A 17,333-nucleotide genomic window follows, 5' to 3' on the forward strand; every position below is an offset into this window, starting at 1 on the left:
TTATGTCTATGAAGTCTAATCTAGCAGTCTTTTCTTTTATGGCTTCTGGGTTTTGTGTCATACTTAGAAAGGCCTTCCCCACTCTTAGGTTATAAAATAACCTTCCTTTTTTTCTTTTTTACTTTTAGAAAAAGTATTTTTTTAATGTTTAAATCTTCAGACTGTCTGTAATTTGTCCTGGTATAAGAGGTGAAGTATAGATCCAACTTAATTATTTTCAACAGAGCCCTACCTAGTAGTTCCCACCCCACTTGCTGACTAATCTTTTTTCCACTGATTGAAAAGCCACCTTTATCATCTTCTCAATTCTCGTATTTAGATCTATTTCTGAACTGTTCTGTTCCACTCATCTGTATGACTACTCACAAATTACTACCACTGTTTTAATTGCTGTAGATGTATAAATTTTAATATCTAGTAGTCTCCCTCTATCACTATTGCTTTTGAATACGAACTTTAGAATCAATTTATGTGATTTTTTTCAATTCTATCGGTATTTTTATTGAAGATCACATTAGATTTGTAAATTGAGAGAAGTGGCATCTTTATGATGCTGCGTATTTCTATGCAAGAACGTGGTATATCTTCCCATTTGTTTGGGTCTTGTTTCATCTCTCATTAGCATTTTAACCTTTTCTACAAATAACATGTCTTGTGTTTATTCCTAAGTGTGTTATCATTTATGTTTTGTGCTGTTATAAAATGGGTCTTTTCTTCCCTTAGAGTTTGAAATTAGACATTGTATCTATAAAAGCTATTGATTTCTGAAAATTAATTTATTCTTATTTTGTAAGGTCTGGTTAGTCTTTAGTTTCTAAGTAAAAAACTCAGTATCATCTGAAAATTACAATTTTCTCTTCTCTTCTAATTTCTGTATCTTTCTTTCACTTGTCTAATTGTTTCGCCTACGTCCTACAGAACATTTTTAAATAATAGTGCTAATTAGTGGACATCTTTTTCTTGTTCCTGACTTTAATGAAATTGCTTCTGGTATTCTCAATTAAGCACGACGCAGGTTTTGGATTGAGATAAATATATTTTATCATATTAAGGAAACACCCAGCTATTCCTAATATTAAATGATCCTTGAATTCCTGAAATAAGCCTCATTTAGTCATGGTAAATTAGTCTTTCATCTAGAGCCAGCCTGACTGGGTTCAAATCCCGGCACCATTACTTCTTGGCTTTTTGTGTTCAAGCATAATACTTCACAACTTTATGACTCAGTTTCTTTGTCTCTTAAATGGGGATAAGAATATCTACTCATTAGGTTGCTGTGAAAATCAATTGACTATATGGAAAGTCGAGCATCTTTTCGTATGTTTGAGAGACATTTGCATTTTTTTCGGTGAACCGTCTGCTCATATCTCTTCCACAGTGGTCTACAGGAAATTCTCTATTTTTGTGTTATTTATAAATTAGGAGTATTAGCCTTTAATCTGTGATGTAAGTTGCAACCATGTTTCTGGGTTATCACTTGTATTTTAGTTTGCTTATTGTGTACATGCATACAAGATTTTTTTTAAACAGTCAAATATATCTTATTGCATCTAAATTTTTAGTAGTAAGTTAGTGTGGAAGAGTACATTATTGGTTCCAAAACTTTTCAGTTCCCTATATCCCCATCCTTTGCCATGTGGATTTACATTCCCTTCTACCAAAGAAGTGGAGTGTATTTTTGTACTGGTCCAAGGAGATGAGAGACACTTAGAGCAGATATACCCCAGCTGAGTTCAGTGGCATTATTATGCAATAGCTAACCCAGGTTACAAAGCAAGGGTCCACAGTCTTTTTTTAAATAAAAGTTTGGATAGTGAATATTTTAGAGTTTGCGACCGCATAAAGTCTTTGTTCCAAGGTCTCCTCTTTTTGTTATTGAACACTTTAAAGGTAGAAGAAAAAACAAAACAAAACACCATTCTTAGCTTGCAGCAGCCCAAAACTAGGCCTTGGGTCAGTCAGATTTGGCCTACAGGCTATGTAGCTTGCTGACCCCTGTCACAGAGGAATTCATCTTTTTTTTTTCTTCTAGTAGTTGTATAGTTTAAATTGTACAATTAAATCTCTCATCAATTTTAAAATTATCCTGGCATAGTGTGAGAAACAGATCCACTTTTTCCTGTATGGTTATATATTTATATGTAGCCATATAACTATATCCAGTTATCTCAACACCATTCATTTTTATAATCCATCTTTCCCCCCCCCACACTGACTTAGGGCACCACCTTTATTGTATCCTGAATTGTCGTATGTGATTGGGCCTGTTTCAGAATTTTCTATATTGTTCCACTGACCTATGCATGCACTTATACCACACTTTCAGAGTTGAGGCTTTATGTTTTAATACGTAGTGGGACTAGCCCTCCTCCTACCAAGTGCTCTCTTAAAAGGGTTTCCTTGGGCTGCTCTTGTGCATTTGTTCTTCTACATGAACTTTACAATCAATGTGTCAAGCTGCAGAAAAAAAACCGATGGCATTTTGGGGGTCCCACAACATCTTTCTGCAGAGTACACAGGCCCAGATTTTAAACTACTTACTAAATGTAATGTTAAAGAACTAATCAAGTTTTCTATTTCCCCTGAATGAGTTTTGTGAAATTATTTTCTCTAGGAATTTTGTCTAAGCTTTCAAATTTATTGGCTTAAGTTGTACATATTCATAACTTTATCTGTGAGAGTTCTTTGATAACTGGATTGAAGGTCCATTCCTCCAGAGAGAATTTGTGGTTGCTTCTAGTAGTTACCTGGGGTTACAATTGGCTTGGGTCTGCGGTAAATTAAATTTCCTCATGCAGTATTCTGCACCGTACAAGTAGTATAAATTTGAGCCCCAGCCCTCTATATAAGGGACAACTCGTTCAACAATTGTAGGTTGGTAGGTGAGGAACACCTTTTCCTTCACCCAGGGCCAAAGTCAGGAAAGTTTTGTCTTACTTGCTTTCCTAGGTTTAAGCTTTCATGTCATTTTTTACTTCTATAGATTTTTTTCATTTCTCATCATTCTTCTGGTTATTTAGAAACAATTTTTGTTTTTTGTGTTTGTTTTTCTAGAAGAGCAATGATAAAACTAACTTCAAAAGTAAAAGAATTCTGTAAGGATGCTCAGTACCTGGGTGACAGGTCATTCATACCCCAAACCTCAGCACCACGCAATATACCAGGTAACAAACCTGCACATGTACCCCTCAAATCTAAAATAAAAGCTAGAAAAAGAAAAAAAAAACCTTTTCCATGCATTTCATGGCTTTAGGGCTTAGATTATACTAAGCTAAGAAGATAAAAATTGACTGACCTTTGGCTGCAAAACAAAAAGAGTTTGCTACTGACTGCTATGGTATAAATGCTTGTGTCCCCCGAAAACAGTGGAAATCCTAATCCCCAAAGTGTTGGTATTGGAGACAGGGCCTTTGGGAGGTCATTAGATTAGGAGGGTGGAGCCCTACTGACTGGGATTTATGCCCTTATACAAGAGACCCCAGAGAGCTAACTAGTCCCCTTCACCATGTGAGGACACAACTAGAAGGTGACATCTATGAACCAGAAGGCAAGCTCTCACCAGACATTGAATCAGCCAGCACCTTGATCCTGGACTTCCCAGACTGTGAAATCATAAGAAATAAATTTCTGTTGTTTATTTTTAAAAAAAATTAAGTAAGGCAGCAAGATATATTAGCATACAAAATCAGTAGCTTTTATATAGAGAGCAATAACCAGTTAGAAGACAATAACGGCAGAGGAAATCTCACTTACTAGCAAATAAATTAAATACTTAGGGAAAAGCTTAGCCAGAAACGCACAAAACCTACACAAGGATAATTTTAAAACACTGCTGAAAAGGCACAAAATAGACTTGAATAAATGGAAATACATCCTCTGTTCTTGGATAGGATGACTCCACATTTTAAAGATGTTAGTTCTCCCTAAATCAGTTAATATCATATAATATCAATAAAATACCAATGTACCTTAAAAAATGAATTTAGACAAGTTGATACTAAAGTTCATATGGAAAAACAAACATGTTTGAATAGCTAGAAGCACAACAAATAGGAAAAATTATAAAGGGGACTAGCCTTGCCAGTCATTAAAACATACTATAAAGTCTCTATAATTAAAACAGTGTGGTACCATGCACAAGTAGACCAGTGGAATGGAACAGAAAACCCAGAAAGACCCAAGTACATATGGATCCTGGATTGAATACCAAACCAGAAAAACAACATTACTGAGAAAACTGCTATAATTCAAATAAAGTATGTAGTTAATAGGATTGTGCCAATGTTAATTTCCTAGTTTCAATAATTGTACCATTGGTATGTAAGTTAACATTAGGAGAAGCTGAGAGAAGGGCACACAGGAAGTCTATTTTTGCAGCTTTTCTGTTAAGTCTAATTTTTTTTTTTTAAAGGTTTTGGATCAAGAGCCCCTGAAAATGTGGAAAAGGAGCTCTGTGTCAGGCTAACATGGAACACCAGAGGGAAAAAATCACCACTGCTCACATTCCCTGAGTTGGTCTCACTTTATCTCTGGCTGGTCAGCTTTTGCTTGGATTCTATAAAATACATGTCTTTTCAATAAATTCCATGTCATGCTTTAAAATGTAAAATAAAAAATTGGTGTTATAAAAAGTTTTTAATCCTCCAAATGCATTTCTTTGTTTTCATTGGTAGGGTCTTTAAAAATACTTAGTCATGCTAATTGAAATTATCCATTTAATCCAAGTTTTTAAATTGTTTGCGTACAGTTGAGCAAAGTATATTTTATGGCTCTTATATATTATCTGGTAATTTTTATTTTGTGTTTGTCGTCTCTTGTAATGGTAGCTAAAATGTTACATATTTTACTACGTATTTTAAAAATTAGCTCTTTAATTCTGTTTCCCCATTTTTCTAATTAATTTTTCTGGATTCTTTTAGTCTGCTTTTAAAAGATTCCTTTTCCTAATATTTTGAGTTATACAACATTTATCTTAGTTTTTAATACACAAATTTTAGGGCAATGAATTTTCCTCTGAGCAGTTTTATGTGTATCTCAGAAGAACAAGTTTATAGTCTAGATATGAAATGCTTTTTTAACGCTTTGCATGTCCTAATCAACCCAAGAATAGTTGAAGAGCTTAAAAACATTTTAGATTGCAGATGAGCAATGTTTTCTGGCTTTAATTTATTGCATTCTTTTTTTTTCTGACCACTTATCCTCAAATTCTAAGTTTATTGCATTTTTTTCAGCAAATGCCATCTGTTGTTCCTTTCCTCTGTTGTGAAACTTATGTTTTCTGTATGCTCTAATACACAGTCAAATGGGTAAATGTTTTACGGGTAAAGTGTAGTTACCATTTTTAGGGTAAAGTCTAATATGTATCAACTAGATCTTCTGTATCTTATTTAAATCATCCCATGTCCTAGGTTTTATCCATTGATTTGTCATGAACTGACAGAATTGAATTAAAATATCCAACTAACACTGTATTTCTGTTTCTTCCTGTGTCTCCCATGGCTTCCAATACATAAATGGTTTTCCATTATTTGGTACAGATATCGAGAAAACATTATATCTCGTGAGTCACACCCTTTAGTATTATGTAGTGTTTTTCTTTTTCTTTCAATTCTTTTTCCCGAAGTTCAACCTTGCCTGATATGCAGACTACAACTCATTTTCTTGTTTGTGTTTGCTTGGTTTACTTTTGCTCAACCTTTCTGAATCTTATAACATGAAATTAGTGTTTGCTGACATTTGCCTTTTATCTACAGCTAAGTTTACTTTTATTAATATGACAGGTACATTTGTTCCTATTCTATTGTTTTAGAAATCTTTAATTTTTGTGATTTGTTTGGTTGTGCATACATGTTTTTTCTCATAATTAGCAGTCTGAATTTTTCTTCTAGTGATAATCTCTTTAATATTTTCATATGATCCCCATAATCCTCTATTTCATTAGTCAATATACCTTAATTCTCTAGTATGAGCAATGAAAAATTAGTATATTTACCTGTCCTCCCTATACTATTTTAATAATGGAACATAAAAGTCACTTTCTTATTTCTATGTACAAAAGCTAGACTATATCACCTAATTTAAAATGCTGGTCAGTCAGAAGCTGTTCAGGAAAAATGTTGGCCCAAAACTTGCAATTATTTCACTTTTATGCAGTTTCAAAAGGTTTAGCTAACTTTATTTATAGCATGGTATTAATGAGACCAAAATCATGGGATCAGAACTTAGTGTGAGCCAGCAGATTGGTTTTATCCCATGGGCACTTTCTGTAAGCTTAAAATATCAAAGATTGCTAAGGTGTTCAGTCCAAAAGGTGTAAACAGATCAACACAAATTTACTGTCACTACTGAGAAACAAAGCCCAAAAAACTTAACTGGCAGTTGAACAACTTTGTTGCTTAAGAACAGTACAAGGAACTAAGACCATCACATCGTGCATTAAACTCTACTAAGTTGGTGGTTCAAGGGGAATAACCTCAGACTGGTATCATGCTAGAACATGTAATGGAATCAGTCAGCCATGATTCCAAATAAAGCATTACTTCCAATTCAGTTTAACCTAGTTGTAACATGTCAGTAGCTCCTACCAATAAGTGGGCCTAGCTATATTTCCCACGGAAGGTGACCAAGGCAATGCAAACCTGTTCACATCTCAGTTCCAGCTTTGTATGCACAATGGGCCAGTTGCAGTAGGGTTTCCATGAACGCACCCTGAGCTTAGCAGAGGAATACGGCAATAGTTCTCCAACTCAACAAGTAAGCCAGTATACACAGGACCCTTCACTTCCTGTCTCCTGCCTTCCTCTCTCTGTTCCTCTATAAGCTTTATATGTGGGCCATACGAAAACACTTGCAGTGCTCTGAACAAACCATGCTCTTACCCTTGGAGAGCTTGATCCACTCTTCTTAACTCCTGCTCATCCTTCAGGATTTCGTTCTGTGTTTTTTTTTTACTTCTTCCACTGCCCAGTTTGAGTTAAAGTGCCCTCTTCCTTGCTGCCAAAATACCCTGTCATTCTTATCTCATTCTACACCGTAATACTTGCTTTTCTTGTCTCTTCCTCAGAAGACCATGAACATCACGAGAGCAGGAATGCCTTTCTTCTCTGTATACCCAGCTCCTAGCAGAGTGCTTGGCATAAAATGTGTTCTATACACATCTACTGAATGAAGGGACATTTCTAAAAGTCAAGACTGCTCAGGCAGCTTTTGCTAGCAGTCAAAGAAATGTTTACCAAGGTGTTGAAAACAGTCTATCACTAACATTATGATCTCATAACACAGATCCTCCTCGCTTAGGAATCAGTTGTGCCTTGGTACACAAAGGACAATACCTTTTTATTGCCATAGGTTTGCAAGATCTGCAAGATCTTGACTTTTCTCTCGCTCTGGTCACTCTCAAGAACAAAACTAGGTTGTTATAAGAGGATGTCACAGAAACCAGCTATCTCCATTCAATCATGTACGCACCGAGAAGGGATGAGCCCATTCAGTTGCCTGGTAGAGAAACAGCCCACCAAGAGAAACAATAAAGAGGTCTCATCAGACACTGGCCCAGGGCCTAGTGGCCCACAGCTTATGCATACGTACATGCCCTCTGACAGTTCAGTTTGTCAAAAGAGGCAGCAGAGGTATTGGTTGGGAACAGACACTCTTTAACATCAAATAGACTTGAATCTGAATCTTCACTGACGCTTAATAGATGTGACTTGAGCAAGTTTGTCTGTAAGTGTATTTCATTGTTTTAAAATGGAGATAAAAGTACCTACCCTTAGAGTTGTTGAGTGAGATGTTGTTTCCAAATGGCAGACCACTAAGTACATATTTGCCATTATTACTATTATTAGGTATTCTGGACAGGCGCCTAATAGTCTCAAGGATAGTATATCTAAGGCGCCCAGGAGTATCCTGCTTTAGGGCAGTTATCCTCTTCCCTAAGAGGTCCCTGAGGAAGACTTGGCTTAATCAGTGTTCAGTAAATGTTTGTTGAATCAGTAACTAAGGCAATGGCTCTGGTGGACCTTTGTCATTCTTATTGGCTGTCCAGCATCTGAAGTACCTTCCCACATGTGAGGAAGCTCAACTTTCCAGATAACCTCACTCTGACTTCCTAGCCAGGACACAGGCATATGACTATTAATCAGATCCATCTACCCCGTATTTTGAATCAGAAACTAGTGATTCAAAGACATCAGGAACACACAGCATCACTTCTGATGAAAGTGGAACCCATATATCCAGTTCCAGGGGCAGCATGCAATGGTAACAGTAGACTGGGAAATCAAATTTCACTGTATTCATAGGGCTAGTGCTGATGCCCCAATAAAAAGTTCCTTGATAAAGATCAACATGAAACTCAAGGTCAAAAAGGGATGAGGCAGCCCAATTAAAATCTTAACCAGCAACAGAAAGCCACAGATTGAAGACAGCATTAGGTGGAGGAGCCTCTTTTGGGCACGGGCCCCCTTACCAGGCCAAGACCCCGAAGAGGAGAAAGCAGAAGAGGGACCACAGTCCAGGTCATCTTTTCATAAACAGCAACTCATAAGTAAACAAGAGTGATCCACCTTAGAGTCTCACTAATCTAATCAGCAATTCCTCCTACCTCACTGGGCTTGGAGGAGGAACAAGGGAGGTAAAAGAAGGACCAGAGTCCTTTAGTATGCTTTCCTAGAAGCCTGCAGTGATTAGTGAATGTGAGCGCTTCCCTCTAATCTGTGCTTTTAAGTTGGTGCATTTAGGTGGTACGGCAACGGAACTCACTGGCACACAGGTGTTCACTTAAGTAACGGAGGTGGTGGCAGAGACTGGCATCCAGTCTGTGCTAGACTGACCTACCAAACAACCCAGAGAAACTGAGAAAGAGCGAAGAAGTGGGAGAAAAATCAGGAAAGCAGGGTCAGGAAAGGGAGCATTCCAAAGAAGGAAGTGGTTATATAGCATCAGTATCATAAAAATCAACCTATGGGCTAAATTTTGACAGCAGAAGTCACTGGTGAATCCAGCAAGAAGTTTTAATGGTAGCAAGGGTAGCAGCCAGGTTTTAGAGTGGTGGTTCTCAGCCTCAGCTACACTTCTTTTTAAAGACTGAAACCCGTCCCACCTCCCCATGCTGATTTAATGTGTCTGTCATCCAGTCCAGAATTAGGATGTTTTAAAGCTTCCCAGGTGATGCTAACATGCAGCCAGGGTTAAAATCCACTGCCTCAGTGGACTGCAGAATGGACAGAGTGCAGATAAGGGCAGTATACTTTAGTGGTAGTTAGGATTTCAAAGGGTTGAGGAAAGGTATTTTTGTTTGAAGCAGGAGTATCTGAACATGTTTAAATGCAAAGCTGTATGTGCCAGGAGTGTGAGGCTGTATCTAGATCAAGTCATTTATCAAGGGAGAGGGCTTAGGGCACATCTTGGGCAGGACAGGCACTGGCAAGAAGGTAAGGGTGTGTGTGAGGGTGTCTAAGCGGGAAGTTCTGCCCGAGGCTGTTACGTGGTGGGGGAGGGCTGAGATTAACTGCTGAGATTGAGAGGTGGGGGTAGAAAGGGTTTATAATAGCCAGTTTGCAGTAGGTGCTGACAACAGGAGGGAGTTTGAGATCAATATTGAGAGCAATTCAAATCGTTACTATGATTTTGGGGTGGCATCAGTTTGCATGGTCATGAGATTTTTTTTCATGGCCCGCTTGAGGAAGCAAGGTGTAAGACCTATACATGATGAAATGTGTTGATTTTGAGTCAAAGTCACAACGGCCATCTTTAAGTTCTCTGATATTTTCTTACCCCTTTCAATTAAAAACATTTGAATGAGAGGTCAGCAAGGGTCAGAACTTTCAGAGAAATAAAACATTAACTTATATAATTTACATCTTAAAGCCTTCTAACTTTTTAGTCTCACACCTTGATAATATCTAGTAACACTAACATTTGTGGCCAGAGGTAGTTTTAACTGGTCTTTAAGATGGAAAAGAAAAATTGTGTGGTGTTTTAAAAGACTGCAAAAATTGAAATGAGAGCTTAACAGCCTACACACATGAGCATCTGAGGAAATGAGAACTCCTAGTGTACCTTTGCAAATACAATGAACTCTTTAGCTATGCATACGCCCTGAAAAGACAGAACCTGGATTTCCGGGCTCTGGCAACCAATTAGGACCCAGCCCAATTAACACAAGTAAAATATAAAGAAAAAATGGCCACGGTTTTTTTTTTTTCAAAGCCTTAAGATTAGAGTACCATATTCTGAAATGCTGAATCCACGAGTCAGACAATAACAACAACAAAGCATGAGATTGCTATTGGTCTCCAACCCCTGCAGAATCGCTAGCTGAAATCTAAAAAAAAGAGAACATGGTGTGATTAAGTGGGATCACAGAAAATTGATTTTTACATGCTCTGAAGTACTGAGATTCAGTCCTAGCAAGAGATTACCAGTAACTCAACAGCTATTTATTACACACCTATGCACCCAAGGTGGTTTTTTCTTCCAATATATTTTTTTCATTTTTATGAGCCATACTTTAAATGATTCATCATTATCATGCTAGAAAATACATGATACTTTCCCTTGCAACTAAGATCTTATGAACAAATGTGGTAAACTCATACCTTAGACAAATCATATTTTTACTGCCAATTGTGAAAAATGACTTTCATAGACTAACAATTCATTGTTACATTTTTATCCATTTTTATTTGATTATTCATTTTTTTGATACAGGGTCTCGCTCTGTCACCCAGGCTGGAGTGCAGCGGCCAGATCATGGCTCACGGCACCCTCAACCTCCTGGGCTCGAGTGATCCTCTTGCCTCTGCCTCCCAAGCAGCTGGGACCACGGGCATGCACCACCACAGCCAGCTAATTTTTAGAAGTTTTTGTAGAGACAAGGTCTCACTATGCTGCATAGGCTGGTTTTCATATCCTGCGATAAAGCAATCCTCCTGCCCTGGCCTCCCAAAGTGTTGGGATTATGGGCGTGAGTCACCACACCCAGGCGTTATCCATTTTCAAGGTTATTTCCATCCATCTAAACATAGCCCTTGATAGCATCCTTTGTCAATTTTTCAAAAAGATCTTTCAGGAGCTTGTAGGGGAAAAAATATGAGAAATAAAGACATTAACAGTTTCTGCAAAGAATTATACAAAAAAAACCATCTCTTTACTTATGGCGGGAATATTAGCGCATCTCAGAGCTTAGAAGGAGATCAGTCCATTAAAACATCTTTTTAACTGTGGCAAAGTCTATGGTTCTCAAACTTGAGCATGCACCAGAGGCCCCTGGAGGGCTTATGGAAAGACTGCTGGGCCTTGCACTGGCAGTTTCTGATTCAGTAGGTCTGGTGTGGGCAAGGTGTGCTGGTGTTGTTGGCCTAGGGACCACACGCTGAGAATTCCTGCTGGGCAGCTCCCTTTCTCTCCACGTTGCTTCCCGCTTCTCCACCTTGCCAAGATTGCTTCTTTGCTGAATGTCTTCAGGATATGCCCCCATTCTTCAATACTGTACTTGAAAATTTTTTTATTCCCTAAATCTGGCAATTTTACCAAGCATTATGATGTCTACTTGCAGTGATAGAAAAATGTCTTCTTTTGGCCATAAGTTTGTTTTGCTGGACTTGTTAAAAACCCTGTAGTCCATACTCTTCAACAATACTTCTCATCTTTCTTCTTTTTGATGTTGCTGTTTCTGGGCATTTGATGTTCATCTTTTGGAGACGTTAACACAGGAGAAAGCGTCTCTGTGCCACTTGCATTTAGTTCTGAGTGATGGAATTCACCATTTTCCTCACCCTTTCCCTCTGTACCAGATTTCTTCTAAGGGGAGAAATTGCTGCCAGTGACAGTAACTCTGTGACCTTTCACAACAGGAGTGGGAGATAAGGAAACACTGACAGACAAAATTGGCAGCTCAAGCACTAGCAGAGGGAAGCAGCTGACAAGAGCTAACTGCTTTTACCATCCCTCCAACCATCGCATGAACCATGATGTCCTCCAAGCCATGCTTCCAACTAGACTGCATCCACAGCTGCTAGAGTGAGCCACTCTGCTCTCAGTCCAGCTCAGATAAGCTTCACAAGACATACAGGGCACTGAACACAGCTGCTAACGCTGAGGTTTTTACAGTCTTCTCCCCAGGGGGAGAAACCTGTGTGGCTCAGAACCACAGTAATGAAGCCAAAATGAAACAAAGGCCTGAAATGAATCATGTATCACCACCAGGAGCCTATGCCTGGAGCCAAAGTGGAGAACCCATCGCATCAGCAATGACTGTGCCAGCCTAGTTCCTTTGTCTCAACACTCCGTATCTTCTTCAATTCCAAGTGACTTTAATGATAACTCTGCAGCAACAGAACTTCCCAGGCTATATTACAGGTATATAGATACAGCTACAGTGTCTCTAACTCCAAAATGCAAGGCTCTATCAATTTATTTGGAAGTCATAACTAGTTTAGTTACTTGTCCTAGGTGTTGTGCTTTACTTAACAAAGGATGCTCTACAAGCATCACAGACTAAGAAGATTTATTTCAGCTTTTGGCCATTTTGCTACAAAAATAGCCCTGTTAGTAGCCTATTTCATAGCCCAGCAATGTCCTCTAAAATTTCGAATCGCATTTGATTTCTAAACAATTCAAGGCTAATGTGGCCTATTTTCCAACCACATACCACTCAGTAAAAACTATACTCAGCCCCCTCCAAATCCGGTACCAGGTAAACAAGCTACTAATTTCCTTTTATTAGTTCTTACCAAGAGGCAACACAAGGCTGGGCATGGTGGCTCACACCTATTACTACAACACTTAGGGAGGCCGAGGCAGGAAGATTGCTTGAGGTTAGGAGTTCAAGATCAGCATAGGCAACAGAGCAAGACCCCATCTCTACAAAAACTTAAAAAATTAGCCAGGTGTAATGGCACACTTCTGTAGTTCTCACGACTCAGGAGGCTGAGGCAGGAGGATGGCTTGAGCTTATGAGTTCAAGGTTACAGTGAGCTATGAACACATCACTTCACTCTAGCCTGAGTGACAGATCAAGAACCTGCCTCTAGGAAACAACAACAACAACAACAAAAGGCAACATGAGAGTTTTGTTCCTTTCAAATACTGCATCTGAAAAATCATCTAAAATTCCCTTAAACTTGTCATTAAAACCAACTTTTTATTAATGATCCTCACAGAAGCAGATAATGTTTTGACTTCTGCCCATCGTGGAAAACACACAAAATTAGGATTCAGACAAGCCATCTGTGTAGCCAGCTGGGAAAAATCAGAACCTTAAAATAAATAAAAACTGTTTAACTCAGCTTTAGTTATTACTTTTGAGCAGATCAAATACATGAGCTCAAGGATCATCCTCAAAGTAAGTCGTGTTTCCGAGTTTTTCAACACTGATTACAAAACCTGATTTTTGAAACTAGGTAATTTCTTTGAAAGATAATAGATTTTTCTTAACTTATGACATTATACACTGTGCCGCATATAAAGAAACTTTAAGTTTTAAGATTCAAAATACACTCATTTCTAAGGCTATCCTCTGGAACTGGTTAATACAGAAAGCAAGCAGAATACATTGATTAATAATTCCTTAAACATGCACATACAGCACCTTAAAATGAGGAGCACAATTTACAACCCTGTGTTGGAAAGTATTTGTGTGCTTAATATTCTATTCTCTCAGGCAACTAACTTTCTCCCCATTTATTACAGGTAGATGTTGCATTCTTGGGTAATCCCTGTTGAAAGTATTCAAAATGGGTAGAAAAGCATGCCCAAGAAGATAATAAATATTCACGGTATACTGTTTCATAAATAAGCATCTCAGACTGACTCAGGTCTATCACTGAAAAACAAGAGATTATAACCCAGGGCAGAAAAAATCTGAAAGTCTGGGATTCTAGTCCTGGCTTAGTTCTGTGATTTGGAGCAAGTCACTCAACTCTGTGACTGTTTTCATCTCCTTAAAATGGCATGACTTTGTAGAGATGTTTGAAATGTAAATAATGTTGTATATAAAAATTATTTTTAATCATAGGTAGAAAGGTGGACTATCAGGCAATAAGTTATATAGAAAAAATGTGGGAACACCTTGGCCACCTGACCTTTGGCGGTTTTCACTAATAGGCCATGATCATGGGACCAATCACTGCATGAGTCATACAGCTTGACACAAACAAAAAATTATGTCCACAGATTTCTCTCAAACCCAACCAAGTATGTTAAAAATATATGCCACAGGTCACTATAGTGACAATGCACATGACAACAAAATCTAACCTCATCATTAAAACAATTCAGTGGTACCAATTTATATGCAACAGACATATTTTCTATACTTCTGTGGGTGCAGCCCACAGGGAAAGGAAGTGCAGCCTGGGAAATCCCTGTAAGCACACACACTGCTGCATGAGAGCCACGGGTGACTCCGAGGTCTGCTGGGCCAGTTTCAGCATTCTCCCGTCCCATCATCTCCACTCCTGTTAAGCACACACACTGCTGCATGAGAACCAGAGGCAACTCAGGGGCATGCTGGGCCGGCTTCAGCACTCTCCCACACTGCTGCATGAGAACCAAGGGTGGAACACCCCTGTAAGCACACACACTGCTGCATGAGAACCAAGGGCGACTCAGAGGCATGCTGGGCTGGTTTCAACACTTTCCCGTCCCATCATCTCCACCTGCTCTCCCTCTACCATACTCCTGATTTGAACAACTGACATGTTCTCAGTCTTAAAGTGCCATGTAAACTTAGCTTCAAGTCCCCTTTTCCAACTAGATTCATGCCCACCCACCTCCCCACTTCATCGATAAAGAAATCTGGAGTTTCCATTGATAAGGACTATAATTGTTAAAAGGGAGTATGATAAAGCAACCCATCATTACACTTTGTATGGGAAACACAGGCAATGGCATTTTGGGGGAAGGAGGTGCTGCCCCATCCAGCACCTGTTTAAGACAGAAAATAAGCAGGTGCATGAGTGGGAGTCCCCCTACAATGTGACCAGAGCAGGCAGCAATTCACCAAGAGCTTCTGTGTATTTCAGAGTAAATGCACTCATTGGTATTAAAAAAAGTCCTTCTGTCAGCCAGGCCCCTGAATGAATGACAGACACTCTTGATAATACTTTTTAGAAAGCGTGGCTTCTCTCCAGCAGCTCCAGGTCATCACTTATTTCTCATTTTGACAAAGTAGCATCCAACTTCAGGCACGACTATATATATAACTCCACATGCAGCTAAGCCATCATAAACACGCCAAATATAAAGGCATGTCAAAAAGACATTTTACCTCCCCAAAGCATGGCCCCAAGAAGCCATTATTATAATAGAGTATGAATTTCTGCTGCAGGTTATTAACCTATAATACTAACAATAAAGTTCTGCTTAGGACATAAAGGCTTACACTGGGACATGAAGTAGTAAGACACAATTCACTGACTATTTTAAATTTGCTGTACACCTAAACCATCTTCTCCATTACACCAAGCTGTGCGTGTGCGTGTGCATGTATACACACGTCCTCTTTCAGTAGAACATAAACTCTGAAGATGAGGTAAAATACAATACAGCTGCTGCTGCTGATGAGCTGTCTGAGTTTCTGCAGACAATCTGCAAAAAAATGGAAGTTCTCAAGGCCCAGTTGCTGGTGTCTCTTTTGAGGCTCCAAAATGAGAACCTCGTTGATTTATCTTATTGGCACTCTGCGTGAATCAAGAGTAGGCTCAAAGGCAAGCCTTATCTCCTGCAAACAATTCCATATAGGCCTCAACTCAGTATTTAAATTTGTTTGGAACTGGCTACAAATTTGGAACTTCCTCAAATGATATTAAAAGCTCTACACAAAACGTATGCAGAAGCAGTTACTGATTTTTCAAGAACAAAGACAACTGCAAAAAAGCAACAGCTCTGTAAATGGAGCTGTAGTAAATGTTGAGACAGCAATAACAAGGTAACAAATAGAGCAGAGGATGACCTTTTTGTAAAAAATTGCTGCCTCAATATTTTACTATTAAAAAAAAAAGACTCCCACAACATGATCTTCTGAGAGAGAGTCCACTGCTGTGTTTGAAAGAGGAGTTGGTTCTGGTGGTGAAAGGACTGGGAATGTCGATTAAGATATGCAAGACTATCTAACACAAAGTCCAACATTTGCTTCAGCAACACCCAGTCAGCTCCTGGAGGGTGAAGTCTTGCTCTCTAGCTGTATCCAGGGCTCTTTTCTTGTGGCATTTTAAAAAATGTAGTAGTTGCATCTGTGGCTTTCTCTGCTGCAGAGGTCCTGACCAACCACTCAGAGCTGGGTGATTTGGGGGCTTGTGACGCTGGTGTGGTTGGCTCCACTGCATCCATGTGAACTAGTAAGGTTACAATAGAGGGGAGCAAAAACATCAAGGGGAGATAAATTAGAATAAGACAAATTAGAATGAAAGACACTTAGAAACAAAATTTTCTTAATCCTTATACTTCATGTCCTAGTAACCTAAGGGGTGGCCACATGAGGTATCTCTTTTTTCTCTACAAAAAAGTAAAGACAAGATTTAAGTAAGATAGTATTTCCTAATCTGAGAAAATGGGTTCAATTGAACAAATAAATAAATTCAGTAGCACGCATTCATAATGTAGTAAAAATCACTTATAAAGTACTTACGTGCCTATTGCTTAAACAATGAATACTCATGATCTTAATTGTTAATACAAACCCTTACTCATAGATACTCGTAGAGATGACTCATAGTGATCTCCACTTTCTAGATCAGGGAACTGAGGTATAGAGAGATCAGACAAATTGTTCAGGGATAAAACAGAGCTGGTTAAATATCAAGATTCAAACACAGATACTGGACTCTAAACCCCACGCTCTTCCTGCCACAACCCATGCCTCTGACAGGGCAGTGTTACCAATAAATATATACCATACAACAAGGAAAATGGCAGAAAAAGAGCACAATCAGGCCCAATATTTTTCAATAAGATCACTAAAGACATTCTGGACAGGAGACATGGCTTGTGCAGGGCTGTCCTGTATACTTCAGAACACTCACCGATCTGGATCCTATCTGCCAAATGCCAGGAACATTCCCCAGTCATTGTGACAAACAAACATTTACTTCACATTTCCAAACACCCCTGAGTGGAGTGGCACAAACCATCATCTCCACCCACTCTGCTAAGAACAAATATATACTAAAATATGGCAAAACCTAGGAAAGTTTGGATTTTACCCTGTCACCCAATAATTCCACTCCCAGAAATGTAACCTAGAACAGTAATTTTCAAATTGTGGGTCAAAAATTCAATTTAGTGGGTCATGACCATTACTTTTTTTTCTCAGTGAAAAAAATAGAAAGTAT

The 17,333-nt window shown here is 38.7% G+C and overlaps 1 protein-coding gene across 3 annotated transcripts in view; it reads right to left on the reverse strand.

Moving 5' to 3' along the window:
* Window positions 1–6,153: 6,153 nt before the first annotated feature.
* Window positions 6,154–17,333, reverse strand: part of GPATCH2L (G-patch domain containing 2 like) — a 60,639-nt gene continuing 49,459 nt past the window's right edge. For 2 of the 3 annotated variants that reach the window (XM_033187337.1, XM_033187338.1), the window contains exon 10: window positions 6,154–16,337. In XM_033187337.1, the coding sequence (XP_033043228.1) occupies window positions 16,180–16,337 (158 nt within the window). In that variant the 3' untranslated portion in view covers window positions 6,154–16,179. The remainder of the gene's footprint in view (window positions 16,338–17,333) is intronic. The other variant, XR_004431490.1, reaches the window with a different exon arrangement.

This window comes from Trachypithecus francoisi, unplaced genomic scaffold (genome assembly GCF_009764315.1).
Source record: "Trachypithecus francoisi isolate TF-2019V2 unplaced genomic scaffold, Tfra_2.0 Lachesis_group3, whole genome shotgun sequence".
Classification (NCBI taxonomy): Eukaryota; Metazoa; Chordata; class Mammalia; order Primates; family Cercopithecidae; genus Trachypithecus; species Trachypithecus francoisi.